This window comes from Lytechinus variegatus, chromosome 6 (genome assembly GCF_018143015.1).
Source record: "Lytechinus variegatus isolate NC3 chromosome 6, Lvar_3.0, whole genome shotgun sequence".
Lineage (NCBI taxonomy): Eukaryota > Metazoa > Echinodermata > Echinoidea > Temnopleuroida > Toxopneustidae > Lytechinus > Lytechinus variegatus.
This window is the reverse complement of record NC_054745.1, coordinates 38,657,379-38,678,436: the sequence shown is the minus strand read 5'-3', so window position 1 is coordinate 38,678,436 and position 21,058 is coordinate 38,657,379. Positions and strand designations below refer to the sequence as shown.

The 21,058-nt window shown below is 38.0% G+C and overlaps 1 protein-coding gene across 1 annotated transcript; it reads left to right on the top strand.

Annotated features, from left to right (window-relative positions):
• The first annotated feature begins 8,493 nt into the window (after positions 1-8,493).
• On the top strand, positions 8,494-20,421 carry LOC121417449 (oxidoreductase HTATIP2-like). The gene is made up of 6 exons (XM_041611164.1): positions 8,494-8,618; positions 11,160-11,480; positions 13,976-14,083; positions 15,487-15,624; positions 16,358-16,419; positions 17,259-20,421. Exons 2-6 carry the CDS (start codon positions 11,163-11,165, stop codon positions 17,473-17,475), a joined length of 843 nt encoding a protein of 280 aa, XP_041467098.1. The 5' UTR covers positions 8,494-8,618; positions 11,160-11,162; the 3' UTR covers positions 17,476-20,421.
• Positions 20,422-21,058: the final 637 nt, after the last annotated feature.

The following is a 21,058-nucleotide window of genomic DNA, read 5'->3' as shown; positions in this document are numbered from 1 at the left end:
CCTTTTCCTGTAAATAACTACACATGTGTCTTCATTCCAATCAAATGTATTGTATAAATCATATACCACGTAAAGGCGTTATGCCATCGGTGAAGCACTTTCATTTCTTTTGATAGTTTTGTTTATAACTTCATTTATTTCGCATTACCCTTACTACAGCCATCTACAATTCGAGAAGGGGGGTGGCTTATTCCACCCACCTAAATTATTTTACAGTACAACTGCTATCGGGGAGATATGAAACCACCGCAACAATTTTATGCTTATTTTTTCCCTGTCCATGTTCATTTCAGAAAATGGATCCAAGAATTATTCTCGTATTCACACTCGCCACTATGACGTCACACTGCCTAGCTTTTAACGTAAGGAGACAACACTCGGATGACGCCAGATCCCTTGCCATCGAGTCGGCATTATCAGGCGATAGAACTGGTGTTATAAGTACGAAACACTCAAACGACATGTCATTTCTTGCAAAGGCAAAAGAAATCGAAGAAGTTCTTTTTGCCAGCGGGGACGATGAGGGAAAAGTGAGCTCTTCAGAAAGTGACCTGTTTGAGGAAACAGAGGAAACCGACTTCTTGACATCAAAACCTAAATCAAAGGATACTCCCAAAATAGTTGCGGGCACCGGAAACGCTTACCCAGATACTTCCTCCAAAACGCACCTAAACATAGATACACCTCTCGAAGCCCCAACCGCAGAGGGCGCTGTAAAAGAATTACCTACTGGTGGCAGCGGGGAGGAGGATGTGGAGGAATCAGCAAGTGGCTTTGGCTTCACGGTCACTTCGAATGGAGAGGAGGATGCGGCAATGCGAAGCAAGAGGAATATCCAGGACGCGGTAGACGGCATGCATACATGCAGATACCCTACAGAGGCCGAACTAACAACCCGACTCCAGACCCAGGATGTGCAAATGAGTCAGAACGATTCCGATATCTCTCATCGGTATCAGAACACTTGCGATAGTTCGCTCTTCGATATTACTCAGGAGAAGCGAGAGCAGAGAGCGCTATGTCCTTACAAGATGGTTACGGATATAGACAACCAAAGGTAAGTCTACACATTATAAAGCATTTTAAGCCCATCCCTCATGTCAATGATACCCTTTCCGAAATAGGCGATTTTGGTGACTGGAAATTACTAGAGATGTGTGAGAAGAGCCTATTTTAAAACATGTTATAGCAATAAAAAAATAACTCCTGCGTTGAAATAAGCTAGGAAATATTAGAAGCTTAATAATTAACAGGTCAGGGAGGCGGCACAAATGTTTAAGCTCTGACAAATATAAAAAAAAATCGTATCATTGCAGATTTCAAGTTCTGTAGGTAGGGCCACACGCTGTTGTTAATTGTTATAGGAAATTCGGCCGTGATGATGCTCATTAAAAGCCTCTAAAGAAGATGCCAGCAAAATTTAAATCATAATTTATTTTGTCTAGCAGTCATACGTTTCTGGAAGTTAAGCGAACTACATTACCCAATCAGTTATATGACCGGTTTCAATAAAATTATATTGTCATTTAAACTTGTTTGTTACCTACAATCCCACCGCTGCCACAATAAATTGGACGATCTTGGGAGATGTTCATGAAGGACTTGTCGGAGGTTTTATCCGTCAAGTCTAATGCTTTACGACAATTACCATAGTAACGGCGCTTCTTAGCTAATCAAAATAAAGGAGCCCTAGCAGATCTGACAACATATCTGACAACTTGTCGGACAAAACTGTTGATCAGACGCTCTCCCGAATATGTAGCCGAAATAACATTTAGCCAGTTTATCTAATGTCAATGTTATCATCGAGCAGCATCTTTCATTAATTCTTGGTGTACTTGACATCATTTTAACCCATAGATTCCCAAGAGAGATTTCTTATGCAACCTGTGCCTGCAAAAAGTGCGTAAATAATGGTAATACAGGTTTCCTGTCATTTTTACGAGCGAGGTGTCTGCCAGTTACTCGCCAGACAGGAGTACTGATACGTGGAGAGTGTAATGTCAATACGGGTGTCTACAGGTAAGATAACGATCAGTATATTATTCTATCCAGAAAGTATCGAGAAATTCCGTTTGATGATAATAATAATAACAACAATACTACCAATAATGATAATAATGATAATAATAGTAATAATAGTAATAATAATGCTGATAATAATAATGATAATAATAATAGTAATAATAATAGTAACAAGGTCTTAGGGATATCATTTTATACAAATTAGTAGCCCTATATAGAATTAAAGATGGGATGGTATGCTAACCAACCTATAAACAGGTGATGGTTTTTAGAAAGAACGTTTTTCTTTACCTTCTTTATATGGGAGGAGGCTCGAATTGACTTTCCACTAAGTATAATTTTAATCGGAAGAGAGAAAGGTATCCGGGAGCCATTCACAAGGAGTTGATGTCAGTGATTTTTACCGACAGCTGTTATAAGCTACTGCAAATCCTTGCCTCTGATTGGCAGACAGCAGATTATCCAGTGAAAAATCACTATTACAACTCTCCATGAAATGCACCCTCGAGCTATCTCTTTATTCCAGTCTGTTTCAATAACTCGTATACAGTTTAACAAAGTTGTGCCCATGCATTTGGCGTTTTGGTTCTTCGCAAAAGTATGGATGCGGTATGGATACTGCGAAGAGAAAAAAGGGGGATGTGTATGTTATGCTCTTAAAATGATAAGGATCTTATTAAACCTTTGCATTTTAGGTTAGTAAGGGGCCATGTCCTGTTTTTGTAGTCTGTGTCTCGAGCTGTTTCTATTCAAATGAAAGCCACCCAGTTGGAATCTTGTGGTGTTAACCGGTGTACATAGAGGAACACACCAGTTGTTTTACACTGGTGTTGAATTGGTGGTGTTAATTTTACACCCATAGGTGTTATTATAACACCTTTGGTTGTTACATTTACATTCTTTGGTGTTATGTTTAATCTCTAGGGTGTAATTTTAACACCTCAGGGTGTGGTCCTCTATTAACACCAACTGGTGTCAGTTTTAACACCACAGTTTTTACAGTGTATATATTTCTCCGCTTTGTGCATCAAATTAGTTTTGAGTGATTGGAAAGAAACACAAATCTAATTACTTATTTCTACCACATGAATGTATTTTTTACATGTTTTTCTTCTTCTTGATGCTCCCCCCTAACAGGTTTCACAAAAAACTAATTCAAGTGCCGGTCGCTTGTGTATGTACGAGAAGGCTAAGCACCAGGCTTGGTTGAGCTGGCGGGATCAAAATCTTCTCCAAAGTGCCGTTTGTATTTCGATTTATTTATTTCGTATGCTCGTTGTTCCCTCTCTCTCTGTTTGAAATAAAAATATATATCTTGAATTACTATTCCCTCTCTTTTCTTTAAATTTCCTCCGCTGTTATCTGTATTATAGTCTTGTAAAGTCGCTTTATAGATTAAAAATACATATTTTTATTTGTGTAAATTGACCATCCTATTGTTGGAAAAAAGAAATGTTTTCACGTTGATGTCTGTACCTCATTGCAAAATGACCACAAAAAGGACCTCAGTTTTCAATGCATTCATCGTATGATGAGGAAGTAATATATTAAGTTATTTATCTATTTATATATTTATCTATGGTGTGTGAATATTTACTTTGGCAAGTTTGTGTTACACTAGCGTAAAAAAAACATACCTCATTCTGTTATCACTATATATTTTTTCTTTTAAATAAATGAAATTAAAGGAATGGCATGGCATGGGAAATTGACGTGAAATCAATTACTATAATTGGTTTTAAAATTCTGAAAGCTAGGTATATACATTTATTCATCTAAATGAGATTTTACGTTATACAATAATGATGAGCTTGTACTACTTCAATTTTTTTTAAAAGGTCTATTGGCCTATAATTTCGTATTTATTTATAGAAACATACGCCTTGAAATGGAAATATGTTAATAACTTTCATTACAAAGCTTTAATGAATCGTTAATGTCTAAATGTATTTCAGTTCAATTGTTACCTAAAATTAACTTATATTAATTAACGAACAAATGAATTTGTATCTGATATTGTGTTGTCATATTGAATATCTATTCCTACAATGGTATATTTGTTGTATTGATTACATATCTATTCTTCTTTACTATAGTTTCGTGTTGTTATGTATTTATGTATCATTTCTGTGAAATGGAATATTTCGTTATCTACTATGTGGTCTTTCGTTTCTACTATGAAACGACGCGTTAAAATCAAATGATTATTGTTAATCATTGACGTCTATAAGCACTTATAGTGCCTTTAAGTGTCTGGAGCAGAGGAAGACTTTCATTCAGGTTGAAAAATAACCCCTTGTTAAAATGTCTGTAACTCAACGTTTTCATTGGACCTTTTTTTTTCAAAAAAGGTTTAATTACATACTTGGACAAGCTTAAAACCGGGAAATTATTGCCTGAATTACCTTGCAATTAAAATATGATAATATTGTGGTCTGGATTTTTGGAGTGACTGAAATGGGGTTATGGTTATATCTGAGTAAAGTGCTCCCTCGCTCTCTAGGTTTGTGTGTATCTTTATTTTATTACATGTGTGTACTTCCTATGGAAAACAATTACCTATTGTTTCACTATTGATGTTTATGCATTTTTATGTCACTTATATATTGGATTTTTAAGCATTGTCTATATTTTTTATCAATTAAGGTATAAAGCATTATGTTATTGTTGTTTCTTTGACTATTTTGTTTTAGCTTCGTTGATATTAAGAATCGCTTTAAATTTCTCAAATCAACAACAACTAACAGAATGTTGATTATTATATGCTTTTGTAACTGTATTTGACTTCGTTTTAAGTATTGCTATGTTTACTGCTCGAATGATGTCCTATTTATTCTACGAAAAACCTTGATATTTAATAAACTTGTATTATCTTCTTACTTCACCATTCCTCAACTGTGTCTATTTGTTCCCAAATGTTGATTTTATATCAATCAAAGTAATTGAGAATTTTTCAGTAGATCATATTATGAGAAGGAAAACAAATAGAGAGTTCCAGCTTATTTTCATTACAGAATAATGTCTGATTGCTATATCGGTAGGTTGTGGTGAAGGTGTGTCTTGGTCTAGTGGTAATGACTCTCGTCTTTCAATATGAGGGACATGGGTTCAATTCCAAGCCATGGCATGTTTTCATTCAACAAAAAATGTATCCGCATTGTGCTGCTCTCAACGCAAGTGAGGTGAATGGGTATCTGGTAGGAATTCATTCCTTGAACCACAAAGCACGTAACAGCCCCTCTTCTGAAGCCAGGATATTTATGATAACATTTTTCGCCATTTTGAGCTTCGTCAGGAATTTATTAATGTATTGAGTCAACAAGCATCAGAGTAGGGTAGTGCGCAAAACGCAAATCGTAAAAGGCAACGCGCTAAAAGGTAAAGCGCGAAGCGCAGCATTTCAAAAGATGGAGAAAGAGAGACTCGGAGAATGAAAGAGATAGAGGGGATGGAAAAACGAAGGAAAAGCAAGAGAGAGAGAGAGAGAGAAGAGAGGAAAATGAAAACAAGTAAGGAAGAGAGAGGGTGGGGCAGAAATAGACGACAACTATAGGGAGAAAGAAGTAAAATAGAAAAAAAGGAAAACGAAAAGAGAAAGGACAAGAGAAAGAAGAAACGAGAGAAAAAAAAAGGAAAAACGGGGGAGAAAAGCGAGAGAGGGAGAAAGAGAAGAAGAGAATAAAAGAAGATCAAACTAGGGAAAGGGTTGGAAAGACACATTCATCCCCTTAAGTTGTAGCGAGCCGAGAGAGTAGATGAGGCGTTCCTCCTTCTCTTTCCTATTTAGGTATTAAAACGAAATCAGTCAGGAGAGCACGTTCCCTGAAGTGGCTGATGTTGTGGTCCGGTTTGGTCAAATAATGAACGAAAATTTGATCAAATTTTGTTTTTCTACGGTTGTTTTATTTTGTTTGATACTACCATGCACGACCGATGCAAGACCATCTTTTTAATTCTTTTTTAGTATTTTTTTCTCAAGAATAAACTCAGAGGGCCTAATTCCAAATGGGGTATTCCTGGGGAGCATTTCATCAACATTTTTGTCCGACAAGTTATCCGATCTGACATATTTCCTTGATTCTGATTGGCTGAGAGGTACTGTTACTATGGTATTTGTCGGATAAAACAGACCATGTTGGACAAAGTCCCTTCATGAAACGCCCCCCCCCCCCCTGGTCTCAGCCGACGCGTGGCGACGTCGTCAAATCCCTGTATACCAACATCCTTCATAAGATGGTATCCGAGCCTGTAGGAAAGCTCTATAAAAACGTAGATCGAAAGATCCCCTACTTGTGATATTGTTCCATTAATTGAACCAGGGGCGGATCTAGGATTTTTCGAAGGGGGGGGGGGGACACATTCTCCCGTGGAAAAAAATGACAAGCAAAAAAAGGTCTTCACTTTCGAAACGGGGCGGGAGGGGGCACAATTCTGTTTTAACGGCATTTTTACATTCCAAATTTTAATTGTGCCTCACAGGGGGGGGGGCACAGGTCCCCCCCCCCCCGGATCCGCCAGTGTATGTAATCATCCTACTTTACTGCCGCAATTGTCAGTATTCATATGTATGCCTTCTTCATTTTTGAATAAATCTAATTAATTAGTTATTCATTCATCTGTCTAATGAGATTATGAAACATATTCAACTGATGATAATTCATCGATATGCATTAATTTGTGAAACTTGGATGTTGTATCTTTCCTTGTATTTTTCTGACGAAGTCTTCATGATAAGGACGAAAGCTAAAGCTAAGAATGGTTCCATGCGTCTTCTTTTGATTTGACCTCATCCTATGATGTCTATATATACTCTCACCTCAAGAGCGTTTGATACGCGTAAACTTTGCATTACAATGTTATTATTATTATTATTATGTCAATATTATAACAATATTATTGGAGCGTTGTAGCCCAGTGTATTAGTCTCCGGACTTTGAAACAGAGTTCGAATCCCAACCATAGCGTAATTTCCTTCAGCAAGAAATTGATCCACAATGTGCTGCACTCAACCCAGGTGAGGTAAATGGGTACCTGGCAGGAATTCATTCCTTGAAACGCAGCGCGTAACAGCTGCACTGCTAAATAGCCAGGGTAATTATGCTGCATATACTGTAGAGCGCTTAGAGACTTCTGAGATAAGCAAGTATAATTATTATTATTATATCATTTATTTCTCTGATGTTTATTGCACCAAGTCTTGATCCCATTCACTGTGGATGGCAGGAACCTGAACAATACTCAACCAAATCAGGCAGGCATCAGCCCAAATCCGGAAATCAATAACTGCATTCACGGCTCTAAGTTCAACTAGAGCGGAAGTATATACAGATGAGGGGTAGGCTTGGGACCATAGAACCCCCCCCCCAAAAAAAAAAAAACACATAGACAAAAAAAATGAAAGGATAAGATAAATTTTGATTTAAAAAAACAAAGAGTTTTTGCTCGCTAGATTTACACGCTCATGCTCTTTTTTATTTTTTTTATTCATTTTGCTTCGATGTGATTTATCTTGTCCCTGCATTTTCCGGCTTGTTACGCTACTAAATGCTATTCATTCATTACCCATATTTTGTGATCAGCAAACAACATAATGTCTAATTCCTGCATGTGCATGTGCAGTGCCTCATTGAGCTGAGGGAAGCTGTACATTGACGCGTGTGAAAGTTACAGTTTTTTATGAAAGAATAGCGCATTGGGGAAGAAACTAGAAACGTACGTGGTATAGGTCTACCGTATTAAATAAAAATCCGTCCCCAAAGATGTTAAGAATAGAACCGAAGTTTGACGTAATCAATTTTCCAATTTTGCATTTCGGCATTTTGGATACCAATATTAACTTAGAGCATGGTGAAATATCTCTCTAAACAAAATTTGTTGCGAATCGGTCCATAAGCCTCATTAAAGTCAATATAAACTCCTCAAAAAAGTTTGAAAATCTGACTTTGATCGATAACCCCTCTTCGGTTTTAGTAAATATTAATGTGTTATTCATATCAATGGTTAGATCATTTTATTTTCTTTGAAATGATACCCTACATGATATGATTTTGGTTCACATGGAGGTGCAGTGCCTTGAAATGTGGGTCAAGGTCCAAATTCAAAAGTTGCAAAATGACACTATATAGAAAGTCTCTGTTCTTTTTTCGGTGGTGATGAGTGAGTTTCTCAGCGGTTTATTTTTATTTTGATCGATAATCCCTCCTTGGTTTTTAGTAATAATCAATGCGTAAGTATAGATCATTAAATTTTCTTTAAAATGATGGCATGGTATGATTATGGTTCACTTGGAGTTGCAGTGCCTTGAAATGTGGGGCAAGTCAAAATTCAAATTTCAATGAAAAAAAAATGCATTGTGTAGAATTGGGAGTTTTGAAGAATTAATGGCCAAACTCAGATTTCCAAACTTTTTTGAGGGGTTTATATTATTTGTCTGGTTCTAATGCACAGATATGAAGTGTTGACGCCCTCTACGTTTGTTGATCGATGACATCGAGGTCAGCTAGTGTTATTAAAATCTGCTTAGTCATCGTCCATCTGTCAGTCTCTTATTCAAAAGCTGGAAGAAAAACCGAGTAGGCCTATAGTGTTTCAAGGTAAATGTGACGCATTTTCTTGGATAATTTCTTTTTTGAAATATATTATTTTATAGTGTTTGCGATGTGTGAGGGTCGAGTCGAATTGGGTGAATGGCAGAATGAGTGGGGGACTGTCGAACAGAGCTGGTCATCGCAGCCGACAGGGCTGGGGTAATAAGTTCAACCGAACCGCTCCGCTGGGTTGCGGAGCTGCTGACCTTACGCGCTTATCATCATCATCATCATCATCATCCGTTAAACTTAAGTCCATCAGGATGTTGTATCATCGTACTTGTAGAATTGTGCAGGAGTATATACAGTGCTGTGAAATTAAGATATATTCTGCATATGTGCGGTTTAAAAAATAAAAAATAGGCCTAATTAAAAAGGCAGTGTATACAGCCACACGCATGTGTCTTTACCATCCAGCCACACGCGTGTGGTTATATCCAGAACACCTATATCTGTGGATACCGCCACACGCCGCCAGTAATAACAGTAAAACGCGTATGTAGGTCTGACCGTCTATATCACGATCAAAATAACCTCATTTCTTCATTAAATTCTTACATTCTAAACCCCTTTGATATCCTTAGATCGTTTCAATTTCATTCTCACCGTCTTCTCTCCTTGCTTTTCTTGTCTTGTTACAAACGGTCGTCTTTTTAACAGCAAATTCTCTTTTTCTACTTGTGTCGATTCTGGCTTCCTTCGCGGTGGCAGACCCATACAGCGTTAGCGCAGCGCAGTAGTAGACATACACAGTTTGGGTTTCGCACGTACGCGCACATAGCCTAGAGTCAGTAGAGAATCGACACAAGTAGAAAAAGTGTGGAAATTTGCTATTTAACAGGCGGCCTTTTGTAACAAGACAAGAAAAGCAAGGAAAGAAGACGGTGAGAATGAAATTAAAACGATTTAAAGAAATCAGAGTGGTTTAGAATGTAAGAATTTAATGAAGAAATGAGGTTATTTTGATCGTGATATAGACGGTCAGACCTACCTACGCGTTTTACTGTTATTACTGGCAGCGTGTGGCGGTATCCACAGATAGGTGTTCTGGATATAACCACACGCGTGTGGCTGGATGGTAAAGACACACGCGTGTGGCTGTATACACTGCCAATTAAAAAAATAAATAAAATAAATAAATAGGCCTAAATAGAAAACCTTGTTCATTGAATGAGTGGCTTAGCCTAGAGCTAGAGGCTTCTGGGAAGTAAAGTCATCTACTAACCGGCAGTAACCACTTATCCTACGAACGAGGTTATATTGCTACTAACGTAGGCTTACTCCCCATGAAGCCTGCCTAGTGCCTGAGACAGATACCCATACCTGGCCGTCTAGAGGCTATGATTAGGTACATTGCAAAAAAAATATTTCAAAAATAAGGTGTTTTCTTCTTGGCACCATTTAGAGCTAATCAAGACCTTTAATTTAACACTTCATTTATCACAATAGCCCCTGAAATAAGAAAGTCATTGTAGTTTTAAGGTTGTATAAATTGCCTATTCAATTCTTATGTATTCCTTTGTTTTTAAGCCAAAAGTCGTGATCTTAACTGGGACCAAGGTGCACGAATAGAAAACAACAATGCGCATACATTGGCATATGGAAGTGCTCAACAACACTCCCCAAAATAACAGACTTTGCCGAAACGGACATAAAAAACACATTTAGCGTCAGTAGATTTCATTCAAATTTCACCACAAAAAAAAGGCACAATATAGTTAAGGTTGCTCTATCGGAATGAATACCTTGAGTGGGATGATACTTGTTAATATAGCAAGAGGTTGAAAGCAAGGCCAAAGTTCCAGCAGCACACAGAGTCGCAAGATCACTGAGTAAGATTTTTTTTCAAGTCCAGACAGCTGCCATAAACATTCAACTACGTAAAAACAATGATGTCATGGGGAATAACCTTTCCTTGCACATGCAAACACAATACAAAGCAATGCCCCCACAGTCACCCTGCAATTCTCTAGTCCGCACACTCAATGCCTCATTCAGAATGCACAAAGAGGGCGCTTTTGTAACATACCTGCTATGATTTCCCACGGTGAAACTAGACCTAAATCACCAATTTACGTTTTGTTTTGCGCCCAAACTACCCCAGTGTTTCATAAAGTTTCTAATGTTTATGAAATAAATAGGAGTAAAATTGAAAAAAAAGAAGAGCACGAGCGTTCACTTACCCAGTCTGTTGACGTCACCAATTTGCAGTCTTTTGTTATCGATACCTAGATGCCACACGTGTGTAGAGCTGCCAATTTAGATTTTTAAAAATACTTGCTTTGGCCGCTAAATATCACGAATTGTAAAATTTTTGTTTCGGTTGATAAACATCATGTAATTTTAATGATATTTATCATTGACTAGACTAGAGTAGGCCTAGACTTCACTCGTTCAAAGGTTGGCAGCTCTGTACTGTGTTGCAATGAAGACTGGATGATTGCATTGAATCCAACCCACAGATATATGCGGGTTGAATCTCTAAATGGGTTAATTACTTTAGTGTGCAATATGTTTATGATATAAACACATTATTTATCGTAATAGAATATGGCCGACGAACAGAAGCAACAGCAGGAGCCCCCAACAGAACAGGAATCTGCCCCTCCAGTCTCCCCGGAAACCCAACCAGCAGCAGAACCTGAACCAGAAAGTACCAAAGGGGCCGAGGGTAAACCGCCCCCTCTCCAGGACGAGATGGAGAAGTTCAGAGCCCTTGGAAAGACTGCATTCGTGGCAGGGTACACAGGAGAATGCGGGAAGGCCCTGGTACAGGAGCTGGCCAGGACGAAGATCTTCAGTAAGGTCTTCTTGATTGGTCGACGGGAGGTTCCTCTTAAAGGGGATGTCTTCAAGGATTTCTCAGCAGTAAGTAATGATCATGACCTTGCAGCCACCCCAAAGCTAAACATAAGTTGTTCCAACTTAAATTAATATTTTAGGGTGCCAGGAATGAGTTGGCCTATGATTATAATCTATGCAGAGGCTGCAGCTTTTGTTTTTGCTTTTAAAGAGGAAGTTCACCCTGACAAAAAGTTTATTGTAAAAATAGCAGAAAAATTAATGAAAAATATTGCCGAAGGTTTGAGAAAAATTCATCAAATAATTAAAAAGTTATTAGAATTTCAATTATTTGATTTGTGACGTCATGCGAGCAGCATTCCTACATAGCGAATGGTAAAAAATCAATGAAATGTCATTTTCTCAGAAAATTGAAAATGGTTTTCAGTGTAACTTTTGTATGTCAATAGACACATCGTTTCACACCCGATCATGAAAAGAAAACAAAATTAAGTCATCAGGAACCATACAAAATTTGAAATGTATGCATTTTATATTACATAACACATGGGACAGCTGCTCGTTTATGACGTCACAAATCCAAAACTTTTAACTCTAATAACTTTCTTACTCTTTAACGGATTTTCCTCAAACCTTCACCAATATTTTTTACTATTTTTTCTGCTATTTTTACAACAAAGTTTTCTTCAGGGTGAACTTCCCCTTTAAAGCTTGTGTATAGTTTTGGTAAATCCACCAAAATGCACCTATCACTATTCCAATTCATTGCTAGCTAATATGAATGGATATGCCCTATAACAGTTATGATGTGGAGGATATGAAATGAAAATGTGTTTTACAAGATAAATTTTGCGATTTTGCATGGAAATTTAACTTGATCGGGTCACCCGATCAAATTAAAATATCTATCCTATTCCAAATCATGGAATGGGCTGAAACTTTCAAGATATGTTCTTTGTCTGTAACTTTTGGATATCTAATCACTAAATTTATAAGATAAGAGATTAAATGCCCATTTTTTTAATTCAAAACAAGCATCGCCGAGAGAGGGCACTATATATCCAAGATTTGAATATTTGAAATTTTCTCAGAGAAGTGCAGTTGGAAAAATATCTAACGGTCTCTACGCTTCAGTAAGACTGTCATATTAGATGATATTCGATTATCAATCACATTATTGACCCTTTACCAAAGCTATACACAGGCTTTAACAGTCTCATACTGTTAGGCCAAATATCAGCAATACGTCTGATGCGGCAAATGCCTGCTGCCACTTTTCACTACGAAAAGCCTGCCACGAATCTTAGTCCATATCATAACAAGCACTAAGGCAAGACCGGAGTTGGTGACTGTGTGTAATCTTCCAAGTAGGACGTATTGCCTATGTTTTTGTGTAACTAGGTGGTTTCAGACCGCCTCGAAGTTCGCCAGTTCCAGGTATTCTCTGATCGGGAAATTTACCCCGATCAGAAAATACCAGGTATTTTGGTAATGTGAAAGCAAACTACGCGTAATATCCCCGAAAGAAAATACCCGCTAAATAGTAGGTACTTGGCGAAATTACGAGAACTTTCGTGGGGATTTTTCCAAGGTCGCAGGTATTTTGGCGATGTGAAAGCAAATTACGGGAACTTTTATCCCAGCGTGTCGTTGGGCGCGGCGGCGTGGGTGGCTGCTGGGCTAGTGATTTTGAATCTCCCGCCTTGCCTGCTTATCAGACCACACTGCGCATGCTCGTAACTTCGGGAACTTATCCCGAAGGATGTGTTTCGGGGCGGTGTGAATGCAGGAATAATTAACGGGTATTTTCTAGCCTTAAAAAGTTCTCGTAATTTAACGGGGATTCTTGTGATCGAGGCGGTTTGAACTTTGAAACCACCTACTGTGTGACTCTCTTGAAGGCACATACACATGTACAAAAGCTGCATCTTCTGCCTAGATTAAAGGGTAGGGATCAGATAATAGGCCAATACATTTTGATATTATAAAACTTGCTGACAAATAAGCACTTAATATTAGTGAGTAAAAAACAATTTTACACCACAAATTTGATGAAAAAATACTGTGATGAAGATACAGCTACGGTGATAACATGGCCATGATGGCAAGGTTACAATAGTTGTACCCTTTTATGAAATGGGTCCAGGGAATGCCTCTCTGAAACCCTGGCTGTGGTTTAGCTGATGATGTGATTTTGTCCAGGATACCTATTGTATACAAAATCATGGTCTAGTGGTTAGGATTCTCATCTTTCAATCAGATGGATGTTGGTTCAAACCCCAGCCATGGCATGTTTTCCTTTGAACAGCAATAAATTGATCCACACTGCTGCACTCGACCCAGTTGAGGTGAATGGTTACCCGGCAGGATTAATTCCATGAATGCGCCAAGCGGCTTTAGCATCTAGAGCTTAAATCTGGGAAAATATACATGTAATGCACCATTGAATAGGCAACTAGGTTAGGTAATCGGTGACTCATAATTGCTACATTATTATTATTTTATCACTCATTTTTTTGCATCAAAATAATTTCCATTTTTATCCTGACCTTTTCTTTCAGGAACAGAAGGTTGTTGACTATGATAACCTAGATGCCTCAGATGATATCTTCAAAGGACCTTCTGTTGGCTATTGTTGTCTAGGAACAACCAGAGGCAAGGCTGGCAAGGTATGTGATAGTACACCTGTGCTTTACTGGCCGCACAGAAACATTCACTCTAACAGAGCTTTATTAACAGTAGGCCAGTCACATCTTGGATTGTGATGTCAAGCTTTGATCATTACTCCTAGATTGCCGGTTGTAACAGGGCCTCTCTTAGCACAGTGTTTAGCGCTTATACTGGTCGAGATATGATTTGATGTTGGTTGATCATTACCATCTAAATATCGCTGATAACATGATGATATATTGCCAAGTCTGAAGATTCATTCTGTAAGTTCAATATGAGCAGCAGTGATTCCCATGAGAGCTTGAAAGGGGAAATGAAAGTTAGGCCTTTAGTGGTGCTTGTGGATGAGAAGTGGGTAGTTGCGTGCCAACTGTGGATACCAGGTTCTGAGTTGGTTTGAAGCAATACAGAGCAGCATTTGTGGTCAGAAAATAGTTTTAACTTATCAATATGTTGGTCATGTGTTATTTAGGAAATATGTACATAGTCTTACATAACCATTATCGAATATTCAATATTTTTGTCAATATCGCATAATTTGGATAGTATCCATAATATTGCCAAGCACTAGTACGTCATTAAGGATATTGCTTGGGAGGCATTCCATGACACAAAATAGTCTGAGTTTCACTAACAGCTGTTCACATTCATTGTCAACATTTTCTGTTTCAGAGAAAGGATTTAAGAAAGTCCATCACAGTCCAATCCAGTCTGTTTGAAAATGAGTATTGCTATGTCGGGCAAACCCCTAAGAGTTGCATGTCAGTTGGTCTGAGAAATGGTTGTTCAAATAACCTTTTTCTGCAAATGCTGAGATTGTATCTCCAACACTCCGAGATGGCTTATTTGTTATTACCTAGAAATGTTGAGAGCTTATACAGAGAGATATTATGCGAATTGTTAGTAGTATCATCACTATTATTGTAACAATCTTATAGCAATAAATTGATAGTAGGGGAGACTGGGGTTATTTGGAACATGGGGTAATTTGAAACATTGTAATTTTCTTTAAAGCCTGTGAAATAAATTTATGCAATACTGCACTCAATTTATTGCTATTGATAATACAACAGTGTTTGAATTATTTTTGCAATAAATTGAGGGCAGTATTACATAGATTTATTTTACAGGCATTAAAGAAAATTACAATGTTTCAACTTACCCCATGTTCCAACTAACCCTGGTCTGCCCTAAAGTCAAAGCTGGCTTGGAAGCAACCTGACTACAGTGAAATCATTTATTTAGTGGACATTAAAAATTTCTCCCATTCAAAGGGAATATGTGTGTAAGAACCTGTCTGTGAAAGCCACATTTCTCCAGTGGCCTTAATAAACAGGTTTCACTGTAATGAATAGTTTTGATATTGGCACTAATAACATCAATTTTATTCTCTGCTACATAGGAAGGCTTCAAGAAGGTCGATCACGACTACGTGATGAAGATCGGGGAGCTCGCAAAAAAGAACGGATGCGAGCAGTACCACCTAGTATCATCAGTGGGAGCAAATGCTAAAAGCAGTATGCTCTACCTAAAAGTCAAGGTATGGGACTACACTACAATTTTTTATTCAATATTATGTAACTAAGGGAGCAATGGCATGTATGTATATTGGTTGGGTGTGATTTTGTTGCACTTTCGGTTTATGGTTGTGCAGCATTGGGTAAAATTTGCACAATGTTTGGTTGGCATTCAATTGATTTAAAGGAACTTGAAACGCCACTTCCTAAGTTACTGGGAGTGCTTCATGTATTATTGTGATTAACAAAATATGGTCTTAGCCAATGAGATGCAGGGATTTCAGCAGCTTGTAACAGTTGAGGACAAACCACTTGATAAAGATCTTTGTGAAACTCTCATCTTGAGTGCTTCCTGTCTCATTCATTAGTGTAATTTTAAGAATTTCTCTCAGCCAATCATATAAAATCATTTCAGTAGCTTATGACATTTGTAGACAATAAAGGACTTTAAAAAAGTCCTCATTGAAGACTTTTCCTCTTGGGAGTGTTCAACAAGTTGTTTCAATTTCAGAAATTTGCTTGCCTCCATCATATAAAAGGATTTCAATAGCTTATAACAATTGTTGATGACAATCACTTTCAAAAAGTCTATGTGAAAGACTTCCTCTGGGAGAGCTTCACATAATATTTGAATTTCAGAAAATTTGCTTGCCTCCAATCAGATTCTATGATTTCAGGAGCTTATAACAGTTGTAGATGACAATCACTTTATAAATGTCTTCGTGAAACTCTCCCCTGTCGTTGCATTCCTTACAGGGCCAGACGGAGGAAGAGACGGCAGAACTTGGATTTGACAAGTTCGCAATCTACAGACCAGGGTAATTACACTATGTTTTTCTCATTTCATTGTTCTGAGCCCCGTAACACGAGGGTTTGGCGATTACTTGCTGTAAAAATGAAATGGCCTATCAAGACCATCGTTGTATGCACATTTTGCTTGGTAGACCGACTAGGACCCACCGGCCTTTATTAGCATACCTCACCACTAGTAATTGTTCGCAAATGTCGTGGCAAGTCCCTCGGTCACATTTAAGGTCAAAGTGCCCATTGCTTTTCCAAATATTGCTTTCGGGAACAGCTGTATTTTGGGGTTCGAACTCAACATAATTTGACTCCTCAGTCAGACATCGCTTCCTTTGGCTTCGCCGTAATTATGAGATGGACTGAAGTTAGCGACCAAAAGATGTGCCTGGCCTGCAGCAGCTCTCCCGTATGAACGCCCCTGAATGTTCGCATGATTTTGGTCCAAATAAAAATTTTGGCAAAAACCAAGCGTGGGTTCGAATCCCAGCCATGGCAGAGTTTCCTTCAGCGAAAACTTGATCCACAAAAGCCGCTCTCAACCCAGCTAAATGTGCACATGGCAAGAATTAAAGGGGGCCACTTTTTTGTTTAGTATAACAAGACCAACCATTTGATGTCAGACTCTACACAATCTTGGCAATTTAAAAAAAAAATTGACCCCTTGTTACCCATTTTGACCATAATGGTCAAGATAACCAGTAGAAATTGTTCACCAAGTTGAAAGTTCCTTGTGATGTCACTAATCACATAAAAGTGTAAAATCAGACTTGGTCAATTTATCAAAGTAGAGGACATATGCTGCCTGACTATTACACTTTAAAGAAGTTTGCCATTTTCTCTCTTTAACCCGCAGAATGCTAATGTGCCATCGAGAAGAATTCCGCTTCGGAGAAAGTATCGCACGAGTGGTTGGCGCACCGTTCGAGTACTTTTCCCCGGGAAAAATCACCAACACAACTCTCTCGGTCGGTCAAGCGATGATCGCAAGAACCGTCAAGCCAGCTGATACGGCTAAGGTTATTGTTGAAGGGAAGGAAATCTACAGGGCTTCGAAAGAAGTCACTGGCTAAGAATTTACATTTTATTCGATACCGAAATGATGATGTCACAAAAACATTGCTGCATTCCATCAGATTTAATACCAGGGGGTGTTTCACAAAGATTTAAGTATGACTTAATTCGCAAGTAAATGCCGACACGTACATGATCTGCAACGCGCGATCTTATTGCTAGATATGCAGTAGCGCACGTCCTCACGGCACGATCTGACCAAAGCGGTCAAGCCTTTCATACCGTACGCAACTCGGTATTTAAGTGCGACTCTAAGTCATACTTAAATCTTTGTGAAATGCCCCCCATACCTCGGTGGAGGAGGATGACAAATATCCATAACCAATTCAGTGGGAATCTCCATTTAGGCGCAAGATCTGGCTGTATCCTTAGGCTCGCTCTACAAAGAGTTACGATCGATCCAATCAAACTCTGTTATATGAAAATCCATCAATGTCAATTTTTCTACAGGAAATTTGCAAAATGCCCTTTGTAAACAAAGAGAAGCCCACTGAATTTTCAAGAAAATGATGAATGTATATAATATATATACATCATATCTAGAAAATATTTTTAACAAATATGCATTTGAGATGTCGACGTTGCTGGCTTTCCAGTCGTGGTTGATCTGATTCGCAATTCTTTGTAAGACAGGAAACAGGCCACCAGGGATGTGGTCAAGGCCAGTACTTCCAAGTCACTCGAGAAAACATTCTCCCGTAGAGTTTGTACACGTTACTCAGCCTGAGGTCGAGACCAAGGCCGGCAAAACGTCGCCTCGAGGCCGACGTCGATTGCATTCTAGACAAATTCCTACTTGAATTAATAGCCCTTTTAAAATATATTGGTGCATATTTAGTAAACTAATTTGATTTGATGGCGTGTTACAAGAAACTTGTGATCAATTGCGAGTCTATTTTTGGTCCATAAATCAATCATATCTCGTGCAATTAATTGTAACTTTCTCTTCAAGGGGGGTAAATTGTGTGTTGTCTTAATTGACTGTGTGTTATACATAGTCTTAAATTATAGGTTTTCTGATACCTACTAATATTACAGAGAATGAAGTGACCTATAATTGTATTTGTATGGAGAAACTGAAAAGTTTTGAGAGGAATAGTAATTGTTTTGCTACTTGGTAATATAATTATTGCTGTATGAATGTATTGAGTAGTTAATTAGCATGTTATCATTCAAGTGGGTCTATATTACTAGACTACACTAGCATTATGGGTCAGGAAACTGGCCAGGGATGAGTAGTTGAGGACCCGAGAACGCGCTGTTGGTTCGTGTCTGTTTTAATTTCTGGTTGATTGCTATTCTGCCTCCTTAAAAAAGGAGTGTAATCTGATTTGCTAAAGTTGAAATTGATCTATCAATTGTAAGATTACAACAGAATATTTACAATTGATTGCAAATACATGTATTTTCTTGCCCCCCCCCCCTTTAGACTGATAGGAAACATGGGCCTTAGCACAGAAGATTGGCCTTTGTTCATGGAGGACATCTTCTTTGTGTCCCCTCTCCCCCCCCCAAAAAAAAAAGGGAAATCCCCTGTGTTGATGCCCATATCCCATAATGCCTGTACCTAATCATTTGGCCATACCTGAGGCCAACATGAACCAATCACGTCAAATCTGGTGTATGGAAAGATTTGTCTTCATGCTCAACCAGAATACGGTCATGGACTTGCTGAAATGTAGAAAAAGCAAATTGATGACATCACACTTTGTTACCCTGTTGAGAAAACATTGATCATCATCATTCCAATATAGGGTAGTCATGGCTTAATTAAATAGGAGTTAACCATAGCAAGACTGTTATGGAGTGTCAGCGATGTGACATAAAGGAATGCTATTGTGATTGTGCTTAGTAGTCTGACTTAAATGATTGCAATTGTGATTGTATTTAGCAGTCTGCCGTACCTACAGGATTGTAATTTCTAGTATGATTGTATTTACAGTCTGACGTGCCTAGAGGATAGCAATTATGATTGTATTTAGCAGTCATGTATTTAGATGATGGCAATTAAAATTGTGTTTAGCAGTCTGTCGTACCTGGAGGGTTGCAATTATGATTGTGTTTAGCAGTCGTGTACCTAGATGATGGCAATTATGATTGTATTTAGCAGTCATGTACCTAGATGATGGCAATTATGATTGTATTTAGCAGTCTAACCTAAAGGAATGCAATTATTGCATAATTTAGCATTCTGACCCAAATGATTGCAATTGTGATTTTATTCAGCACTATGATCTAAGTGATTGCTATTATGATTGTATTTAGCAGTATGACCTCAAATTATGGTTGTATGTAGCTGTGTTTCCTAAATGATTTCAATTATGATTGTATTTACTTGTAGCAGTCGACTTATGGGAATGCAATTATTGTATTTAGCATTCTGACATAAATGATTGCAATTAAGCAGTCTCATCTAAGTATTGTAGTTATGTTTGTATTCTGATATTATTGCAATTATGATTGCATTAAGCGGTGTTTTCTAAATAAAGGATTGCAATTATGATTGTGTCTGGCTGTACCTAAATCAGTGATTTAAATCAGGGACTAAGTTTAAATTAGAGGCTACACTTTACTTTAGCCTCGGGGAGAGATGGTACTTTATATATATTGTCAGCTTGAATTGAATTGATTTTATAATTTCGATCTTGTAGACTAAATTAGAATATATTCACTGTTAATTTGATACAGAAATAACTGAAATATATTTTTAATCTTGTTTCTCTTGGTGAATGGGTTATCCATTTGACTTAATTACTGCCACATAAAGAGAACATTATAGGTATTCCATTTACCTGCAACAATGATGGAAGCTTTGTTATTTCATGCCCAGCTTGTCAGTGTGAGAGCATGTGAGCCTATTTATTGCTGAGTTTGACAGTTACCTTGAATCCTCTAGGACAAAACGAAATTCATGGCAAAGCAAAATATTCCCAGATGGGACACTTTGATCTGGCAAAACAACCGAAGCTAAAGTCCTGTCAGAATGCATTTTTTCTGAAATTTTTTAATCAATTTCAAAACTGAAATTTGGAGAGATTAAAATACATGGAGAAATCTTATTTTGCTAGATCAAGGCCAAAAGTACATGTACTAAGGCCCGAATTCACAAAGGTGGTTTTGAAAACTCACGGTTGATTTTATGGTTTATGCAGATTTCCTGTATAATTACGCTTATTTTGCCACGTATTGGGCGCGTGTATAAACAAATTCCAATGCTGATGCGTGCTTTTGTCACAGTGTGCCAAATTGACGCCTGTTGCCGTGGTTATCCACGCTATTTTATTCGTGAGTCCACTCTTCAAACAGTGGACTCGTGAATAAAATAGCGTATCTAACCGTGGTAACAGGCGTCATTTTGGCGCACTGTGACACAAACGCGCATCAGCATTGGACATTTTTTATACACGCGCCCAATACGCGCTAAATTAAGCTTAATTTATATAGGAAACCTGCATGAACAGTGGACTCAACCGTGGGTTTTCAAAACCACCTTTGTGAATTCGGGCCTAAGAATTTCATGACAGGAATTTGTCATGTTGTTATGAAGTAATTGTCATGGCAATTTTGAGCTGGATGAGCTTG